At 39.5% G+C, this 18,334-nt stretch overlaps 1 protein-coding gene across 3 annotated transcripts in view; it reads right to left on the reverse strand.

Moving 5' to 3' along the window:
• COL12A1 (collagen type XII alpha 1 chain) overlaps positions 1–18,334 on the reverse strand; it is a 119,036-nt gene that overhangs the window by 38,374 nt on the left and 62,328 nt on the right. For 2 of the 3 annotated variants that reach the window (XM_064597776.1, XM_064597779.1), the window contains exons 28-43: positions 16,661–16,800; positions 16,093–16,225; positions 15,956–15,982; positions 15,367–15,509; positions 12,644–12,773; positions 12,066–12,205; positions 11,509–11,638; positions 9,910–10,052; positions 8,479–8,608; positions 7,654–7,796; positions 5,858–5,987; positions 3,559–3,678; positions 2,312–2,458; positions 1,462–1,578; positions 1,146–1,292; positions 534–608 (exon numbers count right to left, since the gene is read on the reverse strand). In XM_064597776.1, coding sequence (XP_064453846.1) covers positions 534–608; positions 1,146–1,292; positions 1,462–1,578; positions 2,312–2,458; positions 3,559–3,678; positions 5,858–5,987; positions 7,654–7,796; positions 8,479–8,608; positions 9,910–10,052; positions 11,509–11,638; positions 12,066–12,205; positions 12,644–12,773; positions 15,367–15,509; positions 15,956–15,982; positions 16,093–16,225; positions 16,661–16,800 — 1,995 coding nt within the window. The remainder of the gene's footprint in view (positions 1–533; positions 609–1,145; positions 1,293–1,461; positions 1,579–2,311; positions 2,459–3,558; positions 3,679–5,857; positions 5,988–7,653; positions 7,797–8,478; positions 8,609–9,909; positions 10,053–11,508; positions 11,639–12,065; positions 12,206–12,643; positions 12,774–15,366; positions 15,510–15,955; positions 15,983–16,092; positions 16,226–16,660; positions 16,801–18,334) is intronic. The other variant, XM_064597777.1, reaches the window with a different exon arrangement.

Raw genomic sequence — 18,334 nt, forward strand, 5'->3', positions numbered from 1 at the left:
ACTTAATCTGATAAAACACTGAGAATTGCCCCAAATTACTGAGAGACCAGTCCTATTAGCTCAGCATGTCTTTTGCCAGTTCACTGCAAGTGACAATTATGTCTCAAACTTCAGTGAATGAACATTTTTTGGCTTTGTGCAATCCAGGGCAGAAGCCAGGAATTCCAAAGCCAAAGGCCCCAGGGGTAGGTTGAAGATACAGCCAAAACCGTTCACAGCGCCTATTGATGCCGGCAGCCGGGAGAAAGAATGTCCATCATGTGACCATGGACTATGCAAAGTATCACTAGACATTAATCCGCAAAATCGAGGAAACAGAGTTCCAACTGAAGCGCTATAGTTCATGACTGATTTCATACACACCAAAATGAGCGGGGGGTGAAGAACAATTACTGATAATCTTTTTTTTTAATCTAAAAATTCTTCAGCAGGAATAGTAGATCAGAAATACCCTATATCAATTGGAAATCATGTATAGGCTACATAATTAAGAAGGCTATAAATTCCTACCAGCTGAATGTACCGCCACTTACCATCCCGGGCCGGTGGAATTGTCGGAGGGGGAGGAGGTGTGGGTGGCTCCGTAGGGGCTTCTGTTGGTTTTACAGCTAGAATTAAAAAAGAGTAATTAGAAGAACAGAACCTGTGCAAATTTCATATCACAGGAAGTCCATTTTATGAGCAATTTAAGTCCTAGATAGCAAATCAAGTCTCATTGGCACTGATAGACTGGAAATTCTATTTTATCCAAATGCGGTGTCATCTGTAGTCATTCGAACGCTGACTACAGCTGTGGAAAGCAAAGCCACGACTCAAAGGACTCATGAAAGACCTTCGAATAGGGTCAGTGAGTAAAAGTCACTACTACGGGTGCATATTCACCTTCTCACTGCCAGCTAGAACCTTATCTCCCTCCTGTAGCCTTTTCCTTAAAATAACACCAACTCTGTAACAGGGAAAACATGGATTTGTTATAGAGAAAGGTCCTGAACCAGCTACAGATTCCTTCTTCATGAATCTGCCATCATTATAATTACTGTGGTCCATAGGAAGAAGTGCCTACACGGGAGTCACTTAAGTCTCCCTCACCTAGAACGTTCTAATCTGAAGCCATACAGAGATTTTCAGATTACTCAAAAACTTACTGGTATGTTCTTTGACAGAGACTCCCGGTCCCTCGAGATTTGGTGTCTGCACAAAAACAGTGACACCATAATCAGCGTCTGGTGAAAGACCAGTGAAGCAGTGACTGGTTTCTGATCCACGCACTGTGATTTCTTGTCCTCTGGTTCCTGATTATGACAAAAGGAAATACCAGTATCACCATCAACCATATTTAAAGACATTTTTATACATCATTTCATCTCTTTCACTCCTTTACTGAAGTTTAAAATGTCGCTACTATGTGCTCCAGTTCTTTATTATTATTTTTTTAATTTTTTATTTTTTTGGTACACGTACCATCTGCGGGGCTTAATTTTAGCCTGTAGGAGGTGGCTGCCCGGTGAGGTGACCATCTAACACAGAATGTATCCCACCCAACCTGGTAAGTTTTCAGATCTGTCACATTTAAATACACTACAAAATAAAAAAAGAAATAGATTTACTTTGCAAATAAAGACAAAAAAGCATACTTTTAATCATAACACAATTTTAAAACTTCTGTGGCTGAAAAAAAAAAAAAGCCTAAATTCTTAGTATGTCTCCCTGTAAGAAACTTACATGAAACATACATGAGACTGTGGTACAGCTAAATCAGACCTCTCTTTCTATCACTAATTTTCAATAGAAAGAAATACCACATAGTCCCACTGGACACTACATATCGTCTCATGTAAAATAATAAGAAATTTTTCTAAAGGGCTATCTCCTAAGTCTTTAAATAGTTATTCAGTACTTGTTGACAACAAAATCTATCTTTGGGCTGAGTCAGTAATCACAGCATTTCTGTGAAAACTTTCAATTAAATCAATGCATTTAGGTAATATATTTTTAAACATCATATGTCAAAAAAGTACGTAGCATTCCAAATCTCATTTTAGAGATAATTCATGGATAAAATCATAATTTCTATACTTTTTATCTTTTAAAATTCAAAATATATCTTATGAGAAGTAAAAATATCTCATCACATACATCTTTGTATACTCAGTTATATTCCTTATATATTTGTTTGGCTGGACAAGAAAGAGCCACTTACTTAATGCTGAGGAAACAATGCATATGTTAAGAAGAAATAAAATTAAAACAGGCTGACCTTGCAATTTGTGCTACATTTTTCTTACAACCACAGAAAAGATACATGACTCACAGGTAGTGCCTTGATCCGTCAGAGGGACACTGAGTCCAGAATCATACTGAGCGTAAACATTCACATCATAAGTAGTGCTAGGATTGAGATTGTGCAACGTGTATGATGTCATTTCTCCAACAAAAACTTCCATGGGCTCATTGGAACCTTTAATAACAATCACAAAAAGACAAAGAAATATTCCACCCCAGTCTCATATTTTCCTTAAAATCAAATAACTTATACTCAAATGATAGTATGAATACCATTAATTCCACAGCCCATCATGCACTTGCTCACTGTAACACACATTCCATTATATAGTGAATACAAAACTATAAGCAGAGACTCAATTCTTCACCTCTTATTCTCAAAGCATACATATCACAGTACCTAGAATGTAGTAGATATGTCATCAATGTTCCTTTAATGAATAAATTCAATCACACAGTCAACTACTCTAAATCCTAAAGCCTCTTCTCTAAGCCCCACTTTGGCAGCATAGTGCTTTGCATATAGTAGGTGCTCAATTAACATTTTCCAATTTGTTGTAGAGATGATTTAAGAACTTCTGTCTTGGTCCTCGTCCCACAAGTTTGGTTACTAAAGGTCCTCAGTTACCAACACTTCCTCCTCACTTCAGTTATCTCTCTTAAGGCCCACATTTCCTTTCTCTTGTCCTCTCTCCTTAATCTTTTCCTCTCTCCTTAATCTTTTCCTAGCTCACACCCTTTCTGGGGTGTGGAAGAGACCCTGGCAAAATTGAGATGAAGAGTATTTTTCTTCCATTTTGCTAAGCATACAGACAGAACAGGAATAAAGATAGCAAATCAGTCAATCAAGATGATATCCATTTAGGTGCACATGTCAATGGGAAGTTGAAAGCAAGCCCAGCAAGAATAAACTAAAATGCATATGCCCCAAATGGGATAACACCTTGACATAATGGAAAATATATGAGTTTATATTGATTAAATATGCATTATTTCACAATCATAATAACTTATAGAATGTCTGGACACAGATTCCATTTGTGTAATTTTATGAACCAGGCCAAAGTTTTTAATCATGCAATTTAATGAGAGTCTCATCTACACTCATAGTAACAATGACACTTCAGACTATTGGCTTAGAACATTATTTCCAAAAATTTATTGCCTCTAGTGGGAGGGGATGTGACAACTGAACTATCAAGAGAATCTAATGAACTCCCTCATAAACAAACAGCTTTCTGATGCATTTTTATGATAATAAATGTTCTTCCTTACCCATTGGTTTATACACAATTTTATATCCAAGAACCGGAGACGGTGAAGGATCCCAGGACACCCTGAATCTCGTGTACCACTCATCAGAGATGTGTATGTTTTGTGGTGGAAGCAGTCCCACTGCAAGCAAATATTGGCACACATTACTGACCTTTCATTGACACACAAGGAGGGCATAGAACTTTATGAGTACTGAATATGAGTACTGATAGTGCGGTCCCATGGGAATAATTTAATAAAATCCTATAACGCCCTCATCCAGAAAACAATCTAAAAGTTTTGCAATGTTCAACAGAAAGTTTAGTAGTTGTCCAAATTCAAACAGCACTCAAATGGACTCGGGAACTGATGTGTCCCAGAGCTGTTAGGTTATATAATGTAGAATTACAGAAACTATAAGAGATCTCATACCATTTTTAACATGTTATAGATCACAGATTGTTAGAGCCAAAAAACAATTTAGAAACTGTCTAGTCCAACCAACTTATCACATAAATAAGATTCGATTTGCCCAAGACCACACAGCTAGCTAGTGACTAAAATGATGTTCATTCCCAGCACCCTCCTATCCTCCCCCAGCATAACCTAGAGCAAATCCTCAAGCCTCCAGAGGTACTTACTGCCTCCAACTACATACCCTGTAAACCAATGCTGTCAGGCAGCATGCTGAGTCATCCCTGAGTTATTTATCTCATTACACAAACAGAGAATTCAACTTAAAAACTTTTTTTGCAAGAGAAACTAGAAAAGGCTTTGGCACATCCTGGAAAATTCAAGTCTGGTAAAGAATTTTTATATATATTGAAAAGCACAAAATTCTAAAACATGCCATTTCCCCCAGAAAAGTACCAAAATATATTCTAAAACCAAAGGGAATGTGAAAAATGAAAGGTTGTTCAATTTAAATCATCTTGAATCACTAAACTGAGTCTCCATTGACTCAGTTCTGTAGACAATAAGCATCAATAAATATATAAATTTCCTGGCCTTGAGAGACTAAGCTAAAACAACTCTAGTCACGCTTTTCCCTTGGGAGCTTTCAAATGTTACCTCTCCCAAATTCTGTAATGTCAAGATTGTTTAAGCACCAAAAGAGTTGGGGCAACCGAATGTAGCAAGGCACCTGAAATCATTTACTTAAGTGGATTTTTGCAGAATGAAGTGGAAAGAGGAACGCCCATGTTGACCAGTAACAGAACTCAGACCTATAGCCCAGCCTGCCTTTATGCTGAACCAGTGACTTTCAATCTTGGCTGTACACTAGAACATAAGCAGATCCAGGCCACACCTCAGACCAAATCCATTAGTATCTCTGGGGGTGGTACCCAGGCACAAGCATGTTTTAAAACTCCTCAGGTGATTCCAACAAGCAACCAATCTGGAGAACCTTTGCTCTAAAAGTAAGAAATTGACTTCTGTGGGCGCCTGAGTGGCTCAGTCCTTAAGCATCTGCCTTCGGCTCAGGTCATGATCCCAGGGTCCTCGGATTGAGCCCCGCATCAGGCTCTCCGCTCCGCGGAAAGCCTGCTTCTCCCTCTCCCACTCCCCCTGCTTGTATTCCCTCTCTCGCTGTGTCTCTCTCTGTCAAATAAATAAATAAAATCTTTAAAAAAAAAAAGAAAAGAAATTGATTCCTATGTAAGTTAGAAAGGGGCCCAAATGCAAATAATTTTCTGTAAATTACTTGGTACAATAGAAAAAAATTGTAAAGACAAAAGATGATTGATAATCATCTTGCTTCTTTATGACTTAAGATTCTATCAGGATAGTGTTTTTTGCTGATACTACATTGACTGAGTTAACAGCTACCTCCTTCACTGATCACACACAAATTAAAACATTATTCAGAAAATATGCGATGGGGCACCTGGGTGGCTCAGTTGGTTAAGCGACTGCCTTCGGCTCAGGTCATGATCCTGGAGTCCCGGGATCGAGTCCCACGTCGGGCTCCCTGCTCAGCAGGGAGTCTGCCTCTCTCTCTGACCCTCCTCCCTCTCATGCTCTCTATCTCATTCTCTCTCTCAAATAAATAAATAAAATCTTTAAAGAAAAAAAAAGAAAATATGCGATGGTTTTCCAAAGCAGAAACAAAACTATCTCAACAAAGCAGAAGATGCAGATTTTTGTCTCCTTTTTCTTCTTTTAGTGGACTTCTAAAAAGTTAACATAAAATTCTGCTCCCATATCATTTTTGCCAAAATTCCATGTTTAATGTAAATGTTAATGCAGCATTATGTAGTATTTGGGATGCATTGGTAAAGGCAAAACTTAAAGATTATAAAAGGGATAAGACATTTACCAGTTCTTCCATTTCCTGTTAGATGGCCACCATCTCCATCTTCATAAACAGCAATAACAGTAATTTTATATGGAGTATCAGGTTGCAGCGGCTGCAGCATCACATTATTCCTTCTGCCTGGGACTGTGGTCTGTAGGGAAGTTAAATTACAAATTAATTATCAGCCAGAGGCCTTCCAGATCAAAAGACAACACCGTTTTATTTCTATAAACAGCGACGGTTTCTTCATGTTTTGCTTCTGTTACACAATGCTCATGTCAAGGTCTGCACTGTTTCTGTGCAGCATGCAAGAATGGTTTGAGGGTCAGAGAGATCTGAGCTCGAATCCCAGATCAGCCATTTACCAGCCTTGTGACTTCCTGTCTCTGGAGGAAGTTGTGAGGAGGAAAGGTAAGACCACGCATGACACCTCGGTGCATACTACTGACTACTGAGGCACACAGCAGCCCTACGTTTGTCTCCATCTCCCATCTGTGTGTTACATTTTCCTGCATGCCTGCAACAAGGATGCACCATGCAGCCACTGTGGGCCGGGCGCGGTGATCGCCGCTGGGAATGCATTGGTGAGCACACATGCGCTCTGAGCCTGCCCTCAGGAGTATCAGCTTGGCTGATACTAATTAGGTGGAAAAGATGAAAAACAGGAAGTGGAAAATACATTCAACTACCTCCATGAAGAGGATGCAAACCAGATAAATCTCTCAATGTCTCTTCCAACACTATGCTTTACTTCTACAAACAACGTGCCTCGCTTACGCCAGTGATTCGCAGCACAGAGTCCCCGGGTTACAAAGAGTGAACTGGGGGGGATTATATTTTAATGTTTTCAGAAAGTGGGGAGAAGTCAAGTACTCGTCCGTGGCAATGCTGAATAAACGCTAAAGCACCAGCTTCTATGCTTTGGCAAACTAAGTGTGGTAATACTGTTTATCTCATTTTGATCAGAAACTCTAAATGACAGTTACATGTATTTCTGATGAATAAAAATGCAGGTTTGAATTAAAGCTTAACATATCAAGTTCAAATAGATGAAACATAACATGGGGAGAACAAAGGTGGAATGATCCAAGAGGGTCTGTGGCAAAATGGTTGCAAACCACAGACCTAACCGCTTTATTATCAGTATTTTGTGTAATTTTCTCCTGACCTATGGCTTCTATCAATCAGTACACTTTTTAAAGAGTGGTGAGTTTTTCCATCCATAGCAAATGGATATGCCTGGTGAGGGCAATGAGGAAGCTCCAAGAAACCTAAATCTGGTTCTCGAGAGAGAGTGTGACACACAAAAAGTTTGAAACTAATATGAGAGGATGTATATTCCAAAACCAAAGTGTAATGAAAAACGTTAAATTTAAAGAAAAGAGACATCAGTTAGCACTTGAATACTTAAGTGGTATCTTGTAGAGAAATGAGATTTAAAGAAAGGATAAGATTTGGATGGTCACATCTTTTGAACATTAAGTAGCTCAGAATATTAGGTATCATGTCTCACTAGACCCAGTTCCATGAATAAAATTTGGTGGCTAGAAATATGCATTTCATGCAATAAGACAATTTTCCGATCTGGCTTTAGGACAGAAATGGGCCCAAAGACATTGATTCTCTGTAATGTGGGAGGCCACATTAGACGCTTTTGAGTGTTCCCAATATCATGTCAGAGGAAGTCATATAAAGCATGACTGTCACACAATTACTCAACTGTAATCACAGTACACTCCCAAAGAAAAAAGCTTAATTTCACCTTCCAACCAGGTAAGAGTTTACAAAATGCTCAACTAAGTGAGAAGTGGACTCACATATTCATCAATGGGATCTCCAACAGTGGGAGAATAAATGATCCTGTATTGCTGAACTGGCCCATCGGCATGATCCCAGGACACAGAGAGGCTATTGGTTGTCTCCCCAAAGACTCTCATATTTCTTGGTCCACTTCGTGGTACTAAATAAATAAAAATACAATCAAGTTAGTTGCCTGCCTGTGAGCACAGTGGACATGGGGGCGGCGGGAGGGGTATAAAAGAGTTTTACACGGGTCAGATTAAGGAAGTCATTTGTGGGAGTTTCACACTCATTAGGATGTTTACTCCCTTATGATAAAATATAGACCTCCTCTGGTTTTAATGTGAAACCATAAACAACAGAAAGTGCTACATTTCAGAGCTACAGTTACATGCTGAACTTTCAGTGACATTGAGCTAGGTTTGAGCTTAAATATAGAGACTGGGAGAACAAGGGATTATCTTAAACTACTATAACCACCTCCTGTTTAATGAAACATAGAGGCGGAGCCCTCACATTTCTAAAGTGCCCGCTTGGTGACAAGACTCACTGCAGGGCAGAAGAGAAAAGCCTCTCCTTAACTTAAGTCCCAGATGAGAAAATGGCCCACAGCAGTTCACTCAGCCCCGACGGCTGTCACGGGCCCAGAGCCTCAGCCTGGAATTTGAATGTGGGGATGCCCAGGCAGAACGGCATGCCCAGGCCTACCCTCACCTGTGCAGAGGTGGAGAAAGCTCTCACCACCTCTCTCTCACCACCTGCCTCCCTCTTCTCACTCACTCAGAGAAGCCCTGCCAACCGAGTTACAAGGGAATGGGGTGGAGAAAGGATTTCTGCCTCACGCGTTCGGCCCTGGCCAGGGCTGGGATTCCCCTCTCCATCCGAGTAGAGAGCTATAATGTTCACGGAATAGGGTGTGTCGGGAATCAGCCGCTCCAGGTGAACCGTGCGCGTGTTTCCTCGCACCACAATCTGGAGGGGAGGAAATGCCAAATTCTGCTTGACAGCAACTCAAATGCTTATCAGGTCTTCTATTAGTCAACATAGTAACATTTATAATAAAAAGCTGAGCCTAGGCACATCAGAAGCTAACTACTATACTTCCTCTTGAGATCCGACAAAGCCACACTGTGAGATACAATTTCTCCTCAGAAATTCCCCCTCCCAAAAAAAAGTGAGTTCACACTCACTAAGCTAATAAACATACTGAGCTACCCTTACTAGCTTCAATCATCTCTCATTTATGTTTATTGTGAAAATGCCCAAATACCACATCCGGGACTCATGGTAGTTACCTACAGAGCATCCCGAATGTTAGACACACATAAGAGAAGGGGTCCCCCACACACGCTAGTAGGGAAGAGATTTGGTGTTAAAATAGAGAGCCACTCCACAAATGGATAAGGGCAATGTTGTCCTACCATACACAGGGACAGGCAAATCATTTGTTTTTCTTTGTTCACCACCATTGTCCATATTTATAAAGACATAAATTAGTCTGTTGATTTACTTTCCCTTAGGTGTTCTGAGACTACTCTTATTCAAATTAGTAGTTTCTGATTCTTACATTGTCAATCTACTTATAAAACTGAATAGTACTGGGAACAGAAAATAAACTGGACAATTTGTAAGAGCCAGTGAAGGCAAACATTAAGATATTTTCATAACATGGGGCACCTGGGTGGCTCAGTGGGTTAAGCATCTGCCTTCGGCTTAGGTCATAATCCCAGGGTCCTGGGATCGAGCCCCACATCGGGCTCCCTGCTCAGTGGGGAGCCTGCTTCTTCCTCTCCCCATTGCTGTGCGCTCTCTCTCTCTCTCTCTGTCACTATCTCTGTCTCTCTCAAATAAATAAATAAAATCTTTTAAAAAAAAGATTTTCATAACAGAGACATTTCTATGTTACAACAAAAGCCCATATCGACAAGGTCTATCAGTGATTTGCATTTACTACTGGGCTTTTTAAGTCGTATAGCTAATTTGTATTTTCCCAAAATTCATTTTTGCCAACTAACCCTGTAGTTAGTACACCTGCCTTGAATCATTAGGAGCAACCATCTAAACATTATTCATTATCATGTTTGTGGTTGGCATTCTCACAGGCCAGCAAACAAGGCACAAACACAAGGCTATGTTCATCAGGAAAGGACGTTTCCATGAGACTGGGGGCCACACCAACAGCTGACTTACTGTTCTGGCCCAGCAGCCATGGCAGGAGGCGCAGGGAATCTACACAATTCTTGGAATGAACTCATAGAGGACAAAATACTTACAGATTCCGAGGGTCTCGTACCAGCCACAGGAGAATACACGATGCGATACTGTTGCACGGGCCCGGGCGCGGGGTCCCAGCGGACATCGAGGCTATTTGGCGTCGGATTGTACACGTGGACATTCCTTGCCAGCCCTCTCACCACTGAGGAAAGAAAAGCCGACACATCTATGCTGAAGTCTGTTTATATATGTTGAGCTTTCACGATCACTTCTCTAGGACTTACGCTCTGTAACAGGATAAAACCTGTCCTCCTTCCATTTCTAATTATCTACCCACAAAAGCAGATTAAAACCCTCCACATCCAAATTTAGTCTTAGTTAGCCAATTATGGCCTTTGTCGATATGGAAGCAAAGTTGTTGCCGATAAAAACAAGCTAGTAAAAGTAGTAGTACTGGACTGGCCATAAAAGGACAAGGAATAAGGGACAAGAATCTGGAAAAGAAGCTTTGGTTTTACAACACAGATAATGGAGAGATAGAGAAAAGGAATTGTAGTGTCTGCCTTCTAAGTACAAACTGACAACAGCTATGAAGCCCATCTAATTCAGTCCGCTGGCTTCAATTATTCATTCTTTCATTCATTCCTTCTTCATTCAAGAAATAGCTACTGATGTGTTCTGTGATTAAAAGAAAAGGCAAGGGCACCTGGGTGGCTCAGTTGGTTGGGCGACTGCCTTCGGCTCAGGTCATGATCCCGGAGTCCAGGGATCGAGTCCCGCATCGGGCTCCCTGTTCAGCAGGGAGTCTGCTTCTCCCTCTGACCCTACCCCCTCTTGTGCTCTCTCTCACTCTCTCTCAAATAAATAAATAAAATAAAATCTTTTAAAAATTTTTTTTAAAAAATAAAAGGCAAAAGTAGGGAAAAATAGAACATACATTCAGTTCTCAATTAACTGCCCCAAGTGGGACTTAGAAAAACATACAAATTAAATCCATGTATTAACCCCAAAGTCTACTTGAGTCGACAACATCATCTTTCTAGAGCACTAATCTCTTACCAAAAGAAGCCACCCATACTTGCTTCCTTTTAGCCATCAGCAAGTATATTTTTAAAGCCAAAGAAATTATTTATTAGTATACACAAAAGCCTGCAAGCACTGTTATGAAGAACAGTAAAACTGCTATAAACTGGTTTCTCAAGATGTTAACAGCAAACGAAAGCACACAGAATTTTGATGACCAAAAGCACTTCATGAGCAAACCAGAGAAATGTGCATCAAGTAATGTGATAAACAATTCACACTCTCAAAGCCAATTACAAAGCACTGCTTCACACAAATGTATAAAGCACAAAGCAAAGCAAAATGAACTTTCGTCAGTGAAAGAGAATGACTGAAATAGCAGACTGATGATCGTATGCACATTCATAAATCCTGATAGTATCATTTCAGTAGAAAAACACCATAATAAATGTGTTATTTCATACATCGAAGTGTTAACAGTTGGTGGTGTTTGGAAGATAAATCATGGGTAATTGGTATATATTTATTTTATCATTCAGAATTTTCAAAATTTTCTTAGTGGGCCTATGTGGCCTTTATAATGAAAAGCAAAATTTATAATGAAAAAGCTAAATTTTTCTTCCTTCTCAACTTACATGTCCTTCCAGTATCTGATGTGCGTCCTCCATCACCTTCAGTATAAACAGGAACTACTGTAACGGTGTATGGGGTATCTGGCTGCAGATTCCTAAGAATGGCGTAATTGGTATTCCCAGGGATTGGTACCTAAACATTTTAATAAACGTAAAGCACTTGATTTGAAAAACTTGTAAAAGAAATAATACCTCAAACAATGTAATACGCAAAATACTAACTCAAGACCAAGTCAAGAAGCAAGTTCTGTAATATTGGGATATAAGGTGCACCCCTTATAATCTTACAAGAGATTATAAAGATTCTCTAGACCCCTAAACTCACTCTAGGATCCCCCTTTAGAACTTCCAGAAATAATTACCTCCCCCAGCTCAATCCCCCCCTCTTCCCCATCACCCTGGCACTAAGGCAACAATCTATTACCCTCTGTCAAGTTCTAGTAAATGAATACGAACTTCTTCAACCCTAAAGCAAATCAGTTAACATTTTTAGCTCAGCTTTTAAAGCATTCAGCTATAGTTTAAATAAACATGTAATTTTCACTCCAGGACATAATTACCAGTTCCTCTGGACCACCTGCTGTTGGTGCATAGAAGAGCTTGTACTGACGAGGGTTTCCCTCCGCATGGTCCCAGCGAACATTCAAAGTGCTGGTAGAAGGGTCATACACTCTGAGGTTCCTCACAGTATTCAGAGGTTCTGCAATGCACAGAAATCACATGACACTATGATCCTAACCACCAAGCACACTTGAAATGCAGGTACCTTGATATTTCCAAGGCACCTTGAACATGGCAGGGACCCCACAGTGGGGCCCCTACAAATATTTGTTGAAGTAGTGAATAAATAAAAGAAAGTCTGTGGTAATCTGGTACATATGTCTCCTCTCCACAAGATATTTTTGTCCCAGGGTGGTTTTTTGTTTTAGTTTGTTGCTTTTTAATCCTAGAAAGTAATAAATGTCTTTCTCCATAAACAGAGACCGGTTAACTCCAAGCAAGGATATTAAAAGCAATTAATGTCATTTTTAAAAATGCATTAAAATTTGATTAGCAAAACCGAGTCACCCCACTGTTTCCAGGTAAAGATGGGATTCTGTGGTAGTTATTAAAGAAGCTATAGGAGTCTGGTACTTACTGGTCTTGCCTCTTCCCGTCATCCGACCTCCTTCGCCATCAGGATAGAGGGAGGACACAGTGATGGTGTAAGGAGTATCAGGCTTCAGTTTCTGCAGGACCACACTGTTCTGCCGCCCCCCGATTGTGGTCTGGAGCAAAACAGGGCTAAGTGTTAGCTTTGTTCTCTCCATCTCACTGATCTGTTAGAGAAAGCTCTTTCTGCAAGGGAGCTGTTTGAGACCCTGGCCAAAATCTGGAAACACATACCACACTGAAGGTTTAAAGTATATCTTATGGTATCATTTTTTAAAATTTTTTTATTAACATATAACGTATTACTTGTTTCAGGGGTACAGGTCTGTGATTCATCAGTCTTACACAATTCACAGTGCTCACCATAGATAGTTATGGTATCATTTTAAATGTAAAATATGCACCTTAAATCATAAAAGGCACTCTAAGCCTTAAACTGGTGACCTCAAAAAGATATTCCAACTTGCTCGCCACCAGCACAGCAAAATTTCATCCAAAACACATTTCATTTCACAGATCTCTTCCCCCAAAAGGCATTAATCATGAGTGAGCTGGAAAGGAGCTTTAAGATAGCAAAGAACTGCCAAATATTAGCGGCTCCACACCGTTTGCTACTATTTTTACTTTTGTACAGGGGTTTTTTTTATTCGCTTTAGAAAACACATTAAAATCATTCAGCAGAAGATCTAAAACTTTGATGTTTCCCCCCACAAAACTGCCATTCTAACAGCATTAGCTGTGCAAACTATGTGATGGACCCTTAGCCAGACCACACTCAGGCCGTGGTTCCCAGCCATCTCTGTGATACCAGCCTAGTGGTATGAAGCTTTTCAATTTCCTCCAATTACAGAGTTTGGAATTTTTTATTCAGTGCTTAAGGCCATCTAGCTATCTTGTTGAGAGAAAATTGGTATGATTTGTTAACAGTCTACCGAATTCAAATACTTATGTGATACTAATTAAAATCGTATGAAAATGGCCCGCTGCCCACAAAGAGTGCACATCTGGAAGGCTGGATGCGCTAGTAACAGTCCAGATGTTTCCAACTTACCACCCATCAACTCTTTGAGTTCCAGAGAAAACCTCAATGAAACACTGCACTTATCCTCAATATGAGGCAAATTGAACAACAGTGGCTAATTTTACTAAATTGAATATTTGATGTTATGAGAGAAAAGTATCAACATCCGTACAAGCCATTTGATATTTAACAAATCTGAAGGCATCCACTTAGTAGAACTAGCCCTATGAGTAAGCTGTCTACCTACTTCTCCTGTCCAAATCTCCAAAATGATTCTAGTATCAGTGATTCATTACTTTATTTCATGGACTAGCAGTAAAAGGCAAATATCCCTAAGAATAACGAACCTCGAGGGATTATCAGCTAACACTTTCCAGAGAATGAGTTTATGAGACTCCTTCAAGTTGTAACAAGCCTCTGCGAGACAGTAAAGAGACTAAGGACAGCAGTTGGAGGGTTGCTACCACCAAGCAAGGAAATGCTGAAGACAAGCCCCCCCTGCTTTATAGTTTTACCTAAATCTGGCCTGGCATAGGAAAAAGAAGTTCTGTTTCTGACATGAAAATATCAGTTCATCCAATGTGTCTTATCTTATTTCCTACAAAAGCCAGTTGACTACAGTTGGTATTTAGTTTATTATTGGTAACCTATTTAATTAGACAAAATTTCTATCCAAAAATACTACCTAAGACCAATTGTATGGAAACCTCAAAAGATCAATTCAAAAGTTACACTGAGGATGGGAGAGTTTCTGGTTCAGCTAAGCTCACTTAATATGCAATATCAGAAACCTTTAACCACTGCCAGCATCCACCCTTGCTAACATCTCTAAACTGGGAAGATGTAGAACCCATTTGCTGGAGCTCAGCAAGTCAGGTGACTAACTGATAATAACTCATCTCTCTCTCTAAGACCATGTGAGGAAATACTATAGCCCAAAGAATGTCAACAAAATACTAGGCCTTACCAAAAGAGGCATTTGAAATAAATCAGGAGGCATCCCCCCTGGCATAAAAAATCATGATGTTTCCTGACCTCTGATCATATATGTGCAGTTCTAGTCATACATTTCACAAAGCAAATCTGGAGAAGGTTCAAAAACAGACAACTAACATAAGCAAGGTAAATGGACTAGGACTCTGTTAAACAAGGGAAGATCAGAAAGATAAAGAAGATGAAGGCTATTGACAGTCATACCATCTTTCTCAGAAACCTCCATTTGGATAAATATAAAAATGATAAACAGATCTAGATCTGGAAACTCCAGATATAAGAGATACCTTGTGATATGCAAAAACTGGAAAATTACAATAACAGAAATTTGGCAAACTTTAAGTATTTGATTAAGTTAGAGAGATACAGATTAAAAATCTAAAGACCAAAAAAACCTAGAAATCTTCATAGATAATCCACCCTAACAGTTTTTAAGGGAAATGTCTATGCATGAAGTACATGCCTGTTGCTGTGGGGCCACCTACAATGAAAAGCAACTTTCATCCCCCATGAGAATGTCCACTGAGTTCCCATCAGGAATTGAGTCAAATAACTCCATTCATTACGGTAAATTTTGCATCTCTCAAAGTAGTATGACTAATTACACATTTGTGGTGGGGCGGTGGGGGGGAAGGAGTTTGAGGAGAAGAGGTAGAATTTGTCCAAGTTATTATTTTTTTTTTCAAAAAAATTACCGTTTGCTCATTGCCTTCTCCTGTTGAAGGCTGGTAAGTGATTCTGTATTTCTGCACACGACCACTGGCAGGATCCCACTTAACAGTCAAGCTGTTAGAGGTTGCGTTGTACACCTGAAGGTTTCGTGGGCCACTTTTTGGAGCTGAAAAAAGATTGTTGAGAAACAGAGTAAGCTCATAGAATGAGGCCTCCTCCCAAAATAAGCACCATTCACAAGAAAATCAGTATACTTTTAGGTGGAGCACTGGGTGTTATACGCAAACAATGAATCATGGAACACTACATCAAAAACTAATGATGCAATGTACAGTGATTAACATAACATAATAAAAAAAAAGATTAAATTTGACCTCATGATAAATGATTGTCATGGAATCTTAAATGACTCCTTAACAAATGACAGTAAAGAAACGTTTTTCAAGAAAGGTTTTTAAAAAAGGTTCCAATCAATGCCTTCCAATTTAAAAGCAGAAAATCTATTTATGATGGATTTTGTGGTATTTTCCATTCATTCACTTGTTCATTCATTCATTCATTCATTCATTCATGATTTGGTCATTCATACAGCTCAGCAAATTAAACTCTTACCTTGTGTTGTTAAGGGTATCAAACGTGCTAACATAAAAAAAAACAGAATTTGGGGAAATATTACTAATATAGCTATAGCTCTATTACCTTAATTAACTTTAAAATAACAATGTCCTACTTGAAAGCTGAACACCTACGTGTGCGCTCACTGCCGGTCAGGTCATCGCTTTCTGACTCATCGGGGTAAATGGCAGTAACAGAGACTTCATAGAGAGTGTTCGGGTTCAGGTTTTCAAACACCAAAGTATTTTCATCTCCATTTAAGATGGTCTTAGTGAAAGAGAAAAAAAAAAACAACACAAAATTAAGTCACCATGTCTCTCATACTCTCAATGACAGTTTGCTGACATTATTTAGTCAGATGTTCTTCCACCTTTGATGCATGCCAGGAGTTCAAATGTCACTAATAGGAAAGGAGGCTTTTCAGGCAACAGGGGTAATACGTATTTCAAACAAGATTCCTTGTCATGAAATAAGATGTTTTTTAAAAAGGGAAGGAAGGGAAGGAAGGAAAATAGGAAGGGAGGAAGGAAGGAAGGAAGGAAGGAAGGAAGGAAGGAAGGAAGGAAGGAAGGAAGGAAGGAAGGAAGGAAGGAAGGAAGGGAGGGAGGAAGGGAGGGAGGAAAAGGAAGAAAAAAGGGAGAAAGGAATAGTGGGAGGGAGGGAGGGAGGAAGAAAGGAGGGAAGGAAGAGAATTAACTTTACCTCCATCTTATCAGAGCTTCCAAAAGGTGCCCAGGTTATCCTGTAGAGGGACACATCTGAAGCTCCATGATCCCAAGTCCCTCGGAAGCTCTCTGGTGTTACTTCGGTAATCCTTAGGTTTGTTGGGGCTGGCACGGTGCCTATCATGAGATAAAGCAGGACTAAGTTTCTGAACAAACAATATAATAAAACCACCTTGTTTTATTTTCATGGACATGAGGAAACAGGCTGAAAACATTGTTTAGAACCAAGTATCTTACCAGTTCAGTTCATCTGAAAGGGAAGTATAAGAGAAAGCTCCGAAAATTTCAAACACCATATGGATATAATAGGTTACTATTTGTATTCCATTAAAATGGATTTTTAAAAAAAAGTACCTCTTAGTAAGACTCTTCTAACCCAGTTAACCCAGTTAATCATTCTGCATCGCACACATTTTTTTTCAATGTCATATTTGAAAGCTGAACATCTACATGTCACAACCATGGACTTGATCACAGAGCAGTACACATAAGCACAAACATTGGTATTAATTATCAGAGAGTGCATTGGCTATCATGGTCTATGAAATATTATGATCTAAGTAATCCATGCATGAGGTTTTCCTAATGTTAAACCCAAGTGAAACAGACTGTACTGACCATGTCCAGAGATGGGAATAACCCTACAGTGCAGATGACTACTGAAACCCCAGTTAAAAGCCCCTCCATTACCCGGCACTCTAGTTAGTTCGCAGCACAAAGAATCTGGAAGGTCTGCCCTCAGTTCTGAACTTTCATCATCAATTATTTCTCTACACACTACTGACCAAAGCCGACTACACAAAATCCAGGGCCATCAAAAATGTATTTCTAATAATGACAATGAAAAGGCTCACTGAGATAAAATGAGTGGTACCACTTCCATAAGCACAACTGAAAACAAACCACTGTTAAGGATGCCCTTTGGCTACACTGAAAGTTATTAGGAAATCTTAAGGATTAAAAAACACATATTGAAAGTATTGATTTAGTATACTAAATTACCTGCAATCACTAGTCTTTTTTCCTGACTTTTTTTTTTTCTCTACTACACCTGTTATGCTTGTGCAAAGCTATCAGGCTACTCATATGTACCAGTTTTCATGTCCAGACACTGCCCTTACCAGGTAAGAACCAACGCCAAGAAGGCAAGTGAGATTGCTAAGAGGGATCACGTGGCAAGAAAGAAGCAGACGTAGATACGGTCTGATGTTAAGGAGGAAGCTGTGCCATTTGACAAGAGGCCCGATCATGTATAGACAGCTTGGTATGAAAGGAGAAGCTTTTGAGGCTCTAGTGAGGGAGTTACAGGACAAGGAAGTAAAAGCTCCAGGTTTGGACTGATCCCACCAGTAGCTTACCAGATGAAGCAGGGCAAGTCATTTAAATTCTCTAGACCTGTGCTGTCTACTATCAGAGTCACTAGCCATATACAGCCACTGAGTACTTGAAATGTGGCTAGTCCAAACTGAGATATGCTGTAAGTGTAAAATTAATGCACACTGGATTTCAAAGAATTATTATGGAAAAAAATTATGTGAAATAACTTAATAATTATTCTACTGATACATGTTGAAATGATAATATTTTTGATATATTGGGTTGAATATAATACATTATCAAAATTAGTTTCCCCTCTTTTTACTTCTTCAAA

Source organism: Mirounga angustirostris, unplaced genomic scaffold (assembly GCF_029215605.1).
Source record: "Mirounga angustirostris isolate CCGP_5_RB_7025 unplaced genomic scaffold, mMirAng1.0.hap1 SCAF_8, whole genome shotgun sequence".
Lineage (NCBI taxonomy): Eukaryota > Metazoa > Chordata > Mammalia > Carnivora > Phocidae > Mirounga > Mirounga angustirostris.